Consider the following 7,036-nt stretch of genomic DNA (forward strand, 5'->3'; position numbering starts at 1 on the left):
AGGGTAAAATTCAACCACGTTATGTCAGCATTATTAGCACCCCGGCTTTATAATAATGCAGGTGAGATCTGCAATATCCATTTTTCAGACTATGATACTAAAGCCACATGGTAGGTGGCACCTTTTAAAAGATGTTAGACGCTCCTCTCCATAATTGCCATGAGGTGATTTTGGTTTGTGCCTCGTTAAGGTACCTGAGCCAACAGTCTTGTTTCAGGCTGGTTTTTCAGGATTTCAGAGGTTTTTCAACCTCTGCAACAGGTTCCCTTTTGCTGAGCAGGTAAGCGTTAGCCAACATTTCAGCAGACTGATTCCAATATATGTTAGCAGCAATGCATTTCCAGAGACACGTTGCAAAAACATTAAAAGCAATTGTCGTCTAGAAGTCCTTTCATTCCCTGCACCGTTCTGGACAAAATAACTCACCACCAAGTAATCTTGAATTCATAGATAGGACGCTTGCAGTAATAGTGATTTATCAGGTGTTTATCACACACACCAATACACTGATGATCCACAGTTATCCCTCTATCAGACAGGTCTGTCACAATACAGTGCAAAAGATCATATACATCAGCTACGGCCTCCCAGGGGCCAAAAGATACATCTACTTCGCAATGATGTTCAAATAGCTTTGTCTCACTTTCACTCCTTTCAAAACGTAAAGAATTGAAATGTGGGCATTCATAGGGAGTGATGGGCATCTCTTCTTTGAAGACACAGACCTTCAATTTTGCAAATCTTGCTTTTCTTTGCATAGCTCTAAGCTTTGCTATTTCGATTATCCGTTCCAAATGATCTAAAAAAAAAAAAAAAAGATTAAAATATCAATGAAGCACCTAGTAAAAGAAAACATGCAATTATTTCACATGAAACACATTACTGCAGTGTTCAACAAGTTATTCTTAACATAATATTAGCAGCAATGGGAAGCTGCATGTAGTTAGATATATAGTAATTAAATCAATCTCAGTTATCTTGTGAACTTGGTGTCCTTATTACATGCCCAAGTTTATTCAGTTGCAGATCCTAACAGAACAAATGCAGAGGCAGAGAAATCTTCTAATTTAATAAGCCTTGCATATTACGGCCTAGATCTTGCTCCCTTTTAAGACAGCATAAAAATCCACATCTGTGGATACAGCAGGAACAAATCTGACATGGAGACCTCAAAGATCTAAAGAGCATGAAAGGGACGTAATAATCTCCTCAAATACAATGGAATTAGTTTGAAAGCTCAAGGCAGACCTGAAAGCACCATGTATACTACTTGAATCACGCTAGAAGAAACAGTCAATACTACTTTGTTTATTTACCTTTGTAATATGGCATTAGGCCCAGGAAAGCTTGTCTAACTTTCTCTCCTTTAAGAGGCTGGATATCCTCTAGATTGTCCAGCAATGGTCCTATGGAATAATACTGAGCTTCCTTGTAAACTGACCTCACTCGTTCTCTCGGTGGCAGGTCACCAGATCGTAGAAAGTTAAGTATGTCTCTAAAAAAAGGTCAAAAATACTATTAAGTAACAAGTTTCCACCAGAACTGCTGCAGGTGGGAAAGGAGAGAAAATGCTGGATATTCACTGTTTAATCTATTGAAGTAGAAATCCTTACGCTTAGACAGTAACCAAAATAAGTGCAAGTCATACTTCCAACATATGTTTTTAAAAGCATTTGCCATGTTCAAGTTTCCAGGTCATCATTTCACATTTTGCCTCTGTTAATGTCAAAACTCATTCAGAAAAATACCATCATATTTTAAACAAAAAGTTCAACCACTTAAAATAGAAGAGGACACAATATTCCATGGGAAAGAGATCACTGTCACTGTATTTCAAATTTACGTCTGTGACAAACTAATCTTTTCCATTTTCCTGGAGAATCATATGCATGGACATTTTATCCCACACAGAACCAGGATTCTAGCTGAATGGATGGTATATTTGCAAAGGAGGTGTTCTCTTCACAGGATCAGGGTCGTATACGCTTGTAGTATATATAATAATATCAGTAATAGTAAAAGAGAGAACATTTCCTTGTAGTTCTGAAATACTGTTAAGCTACAAGATTTTTAACAAGAAAAGAAATCCCTTTATAAGCATTAACCAACAAAATTATTATTGACCATATCAAATAAAACAAGCATTACTGCAATCTTCATTAGAATGTCAACAAATACAGCAAGTGCTAACTTGGCTCTCTGTTCCAGCTATATTTTCAATTCAGATTGATAATATCACCAATTAATTGATTTTCCAATAAAGCAGTGGGCACTTCCAAATTGTCAAATGTAAAGAAACAATTATTTTCCAATAAATATAGTGACTTAATCTATTTCTGTCCCAGATTATGGTACAATTCAAATGTGCTTTGAAAGTAATTCAGTCCTTGTCTGTTGAAGAGATTAAGGAAATGTCTACAAAGGAGAAACAAGAAACACAAGTTAAATTGCAAAGTGTGCTTTGGGCAAAGACTGTAACCCATGAACATTAACCCATGAATACTGCTTACCTTTTCTAGCAATCTCATACCAATTCAAACAGAGTATTAGTAAGATCACAGTTAGTTTAATTAAAAATAAAACAAAAGCTAAACACGTAAGAAAGAATCCTGAAGGTGAAGGAATATGGCACTACCAGCAAAAATAATTTAAAAAAAATTCTTTGAGGCTTGTGCTTTTTTACCAGTTATGTGATATCCTGTTTAAACACTGAAAACATCATACTTTCAACTGTTTAAGAAACCTAGATGCATTCCTTCCATTCCCTCTTTATCATAAATACTGCAATACCAATTAAAAAAGTATTGTTGTGCAAAAGAGCTTTCTATGAAAAGCAATGCCAAATACATTCTTTTTTAAAACATCAAAACAACTTGATACCTTGAAAGAAGGTACTCTAGAGGAGACAATGCACTAATTCAAAACATTACTTGTTTTTCTTTTCCCATTGTAAAACTTAAGCCCTTAAGAATAAAACAAATAGTTTTTTAATTGCAATATACTCTTGTCTTGAGACGGTTTGAAGGCGTGGATGCCAGCCAGTCACATTTACCTCCTACACAAATACGATTTAACTAGAAGGAAAAAAAAAAAGTTAAAACTTATTTTTCTTTAAAAATTATTTTCTTTAGTAACAACTTTTAAAGTATACTACTGAGGACACTGTACATACCCAAAGTAGGTTCCATCTCTGTCAATAAAGTATCTGCCTTCAGCATCTGTTGGAATATAGTGTCTTCCACTGAACATAGCCGCCAACATTGTGTCCTCATAGCGTCTCAGCGTTGACAGTCTTGTTGTAAAATACATGCCTCCTACGTTTAGTGGAACAACTTCTGGAAACTGCAAAAGCAACCACATCATCAGAAACGGGCCTCTAGCCCTTTGCAGACATGTTCAGGCCAAAAGGGTTCCAACTTCTAGAAGACACAGCCTACGGTCTTTGCCACGGTGACATAATTTGGTCCGACAAATGCCGCTTTCCTGGCCTGTTGCCGCAAAACAGTGAGGTTCAAGGGTTAACACCTCGAACAGTTTGGCTGGCTTCTGGGTGTAATCAGTGAAGGGTTTCATTTTAGTTGGAAATCTTAAACAGCAGTACTCACTCAGCTTTAAAACCAGATATTCATTAACAGCACGAATGCCTCCTCTTGGCTCTTTTGGGGAAAGAAAAAACCACCAACCCCGCCTCCCCTTCCATACGCACACAAAAAAATGGTAGAAAATCTCAGGCCAGCCTTGGGACTTGCACTCAGTTGCTACTGCCCTGGTTCCTTTACGCTACACTACTATACCATACCATACCATACCATATCATTCACTGAAAAAAACAGTGATTCTGTATTTACGTTAGGTTTACAGCAGGCCTAAAATCTTAGATTCACACCGTAAGATGCTTTGGTACCAGAATAAAAACTTACTTGTATTTGTCGAGTCCAAACACGGGGGGAAATTCTGAGTAACGCTGCCAAGCTACTGACGTGAAATTCAGGAGACTTAGTTTTATTCAACCTTTTAGCCACTAATGGAAACGGAACTGGATATCCGTCAACACTCCAGCAAAGAAATCCCGAATTCTCTGGCACCTCAGCAGTGCGTGCTGGAACAACTGCACCTTACGAGATGAAGAGTGCCAGAGCTCTCACCTGCTGGGGTAGCAGCGGCAGTGCTGGTCCCGCCTGGGTGGCAGTCGGGGTGGCTGGCTCTTGGAAGTCATCCTCGGCATCTGAGCTCGACATGGCATCATCCGCGTGTCCGCTCACTTTGTTCTGCCCTGTGACTACCACCATCCCTCTGGCTCTCGTCAGCAGGTCTGCTGGGCAGGCAGCCGTGGCAAGGCTAAATGGGAAGCGAGACCCAAATGACTCGGGCACCTGACGGGCGAGTCACGTCCCTCCCCGGCTTCACGCTGCTAGTTTACAACGGCATCGTCATCACCGGGAGATCAATCGCAGCGAGGATGCCTGAGAAACAAACTGGGAGAGGGCCGCCCCTGCAGGACCGCGGCTCGCGGGGCCGCGCCGAGCTGCCGCACTCAGAGCCCCCGCCAGTGGCTGGATAAGAGGCCGGCGTCCATTGGCTGCGCGGTGCAGCGCCGCGATTGGCTCCGCCGCGCTTTTGCAGCAAAATGTCATTTGCTGGGCGAGCTCGGGTGGCTCCCGCCCCGCCCCTCCCGCAACGGGCCCTCTGCAGAAGCACGTGCTGAGGCGCGCGCCCTCACCGGCCGCGCGCGCCCTGCGACACTGCCCGGCTGTCCCCTCCGGCTGCAGCAGCGCACCGGGCCCCGCCGCGGCCACCGACAGGCGCCCTCCGGCCGCTCTCTTCAGTTCCAGCGCTTGCCGTGAGACGCGAACGCGGAGCGCTCCAACGGGCGGCGAAAGCAGAGGTTTCCCGGCCCACTGCGTCACAGCGCGCTGTACACAAACGCACGCGTCCGCTACGCAGGTATTTAACTGCGCAGACAGTCTCGTGCAGTTACTGCTAATTACCAAAGCTCCTTTCCTGCACAGCAAAAAAAAAAAAAAAAAAAAAGAAGCATAGCAACGCCAACTACAATGCTTTCGCAGTCCGTCTGCAACCAGCAGACAGGCCGGACTGACAACAAGCTGCATTATAAAAATAATAATTGAAAGAGCAGAGTAGGAAAGACTAGAAACCCTGCTCTTCTGACGCTGCATTCTCATGCACAAAGCACCTCTGTTTACAAGACTGCGGTGGTGTCTCCAGTGGCATCACAACATCCTAACAAAGCCATGATACTGCTGGAGGCTTCATCTAGCTCTGACCCTGCAAGCTCCTTCCCTCAAATCACAGTAACACATAAAAAGAAAAGGAATATTTGCACAAGCGCATCTGGAAGCTCCTTCCCTCAAATCACAGTAACACGTAAAAAGAAAAGGAATATTTGCACAAGCGCATCTGGAAGCTCCTTCCCTCAAATCACAGTAACACGTAAAAAGAAAAGGAATATTTGCACAAGCACATCTGGAAGCTCCTTCCCTCAAATCACAGTAACACGTAAAAAGAAAAGGAATATTTGCACAAGCACATCTGGTACATTTATTTATTGACTACATGTTTCATAAAGGTGGTTTCCAATCAAAATCGACAAGCAGACATGACATAAATTTTTAATAGCCATGATTAATTATTCTGCCTTACTAATTCTGCTGATAGAGTCATTAGCGCATCGTCAGGCTGGCTGTAGGTCTTAGCTCTTAAAGGAAACGCTGCAAGTTAGAAAGGAACCCAGACAGAACCGGGACGCTCCTGGTCAAAACAGATACTCTTTAGAGAGCTAATCAGATCAAAACCTTCACGTTCTGTGGGACTATAAATCACCTTCTTTCACCAAAATTTGGAGGTGTACTCTAGATCCTGTTTAACACCCTAAGAAACCTAGATAAGCAGGTACCATGAAGTTCCAAAAATTTCTTTTTAAGCTGCAGCTTGTTAAGAGGTTTGTTTCAGCTCAAGATAGGTATTTAATTTCTCTTCTCTACGGTTCAAAAGGTGGACTTCCACTTCATAATCCTTTTTCTACCACATTACAATGCACAGGCAGATAAATAAGGATGGAAGGGCTTCTCAGTGTCCACACCCTATTAACAATTTTTATATTTGTCCTGAAACAACATTTATTCTGAAATCATCAATTATCAAAAAAAGTCAACTATGCCTCACAGATAAAGAACATACACAGTATAAATGAAAGATTTTTTTGGTAGGGACTCCTTTAAGGAGGCAAACAAATTACCATCAAGAAACAGCTTGCAGAAGCCTAATTTATTAAGACGTATAGTCAAAACTGTGTGTGAGCCTGTATTTACTGTGAATGTGTTATTTATAATGCTGCTACCTGACAGCAATGCTTTGACTGATGTATTTCCAGTTCTCTTAAGACTACTCAAAATGTCTGCATTTTTCAAGAATGTCCCACAGATTTCATGTAAATGGAGCATACTGTGAATAAACAAAATGAATCTCCATTAAGTATATCAGAATCACGGACCACAGAATGTGTTTTGGGTAAGTTCATTAATTTGGCACTGTACCAAAAAGGTCCCTCCTTCCCAACAGAAGTAGAGATTTGAGAAAAAGGAATTCTTCTTCCTCTTTCATAATCCTCCTTCAACATGACACCAAGATTTAGGAAAAAACCATGAGAGAGCATACATTAATTATGTTATGCTCATGAGTAATGACCTGCTTTGCCATTGGAACATTCACACCAAACAATCTCCTGAAGAGTGAGGTTTAGCATACAAGATCTCAGCCCATAATTAGTCCAGGATTTCAAGAATAAGATTAGTGGCAGTAAAATGAAGAGATTGAGCATTGACAAGTTAACCTGTTTTTTGACGTTCATTAAAAGGTTAAGCGAAGTTCCTCTCTAGGTTTGCTTCACTTCCTGTTCATCCACGGACACAGAGTAGTGAAACAGCAGTATGCTGACTGCAACAGAGAGTCTTCCTAAAAGAAAAACATAAGCTATTCACTAGCCAGTTTTCTGACATACAATCTTCTGCATTTTGGT

The 7,036-nt window shown here is 41.3% G+C and overlaps 1 protein-coding gene across 1 annotated transcript; it reads right to left on the reverse strand.

Annotated features, from left to right (window-relative positions):
- Positions 1–422: 422 nt before the first annotated feature.
- On the reverse strand, positions 423–4,304 carry KCTD7 (potassium channel tetramerization domain containing 7). Its single transcript, XM_009483297.2, has 4 exons — positions 4,146–4,304; positions 3,173–3,342; positions 1,317–1,495; positions 423–799 (listed from the first exon to the last, which is right to left on the reverse strand). Exons 1-4 carry the CDS (start codon positions 4,287–4,289, stop codon positions 423–425), a joined length of 870 nt encoding a protein of 289 aa, XP_009481572.1. The 5' UTR covers positions 4,290–4,304.
- Between the last annotated feature and the right edge of the window lie 2,732 nt (positions 4,305–7,036).

Source organism: Pelecanus crispus, chromosome 12 (genome assembly GCF_030463565.1).
Source record: "Pelecanus crispus isolate bPelCri1 chromosome 12, bPelCri1.pri, whole genome shotgun sequence".
Lineage (NCBI taxonomy): Eukaryota > Metazoa > Chordata > Aves > Pelecaniformes > Pelecanidae > Pelecanus > Pelecanus crispus.

Coding starts and splice junctions, on each gene's coding strand:
- KCTD7 (XM_009483297.2), bottom strand. CDS start 4,289: ATGGTGGTAGTCACAGGGCAGAACAAAGTGAGCGGACACGCGGATGAT. Junction 3,343..4,145: donor TGCCGCTGCTACCCCAGCAG/GTGAGAGCTCTG, acceptor TTGCTTTTGCAG/TTTCCAGAAGTTGTTCCACT. Junction 1,496..3,172: donor AGAGATGGAACCTACTTTGG/GTATGTACAGTG, acceptor ACCTTTTTTTAG/AGACATACTTAACTTTCTAC.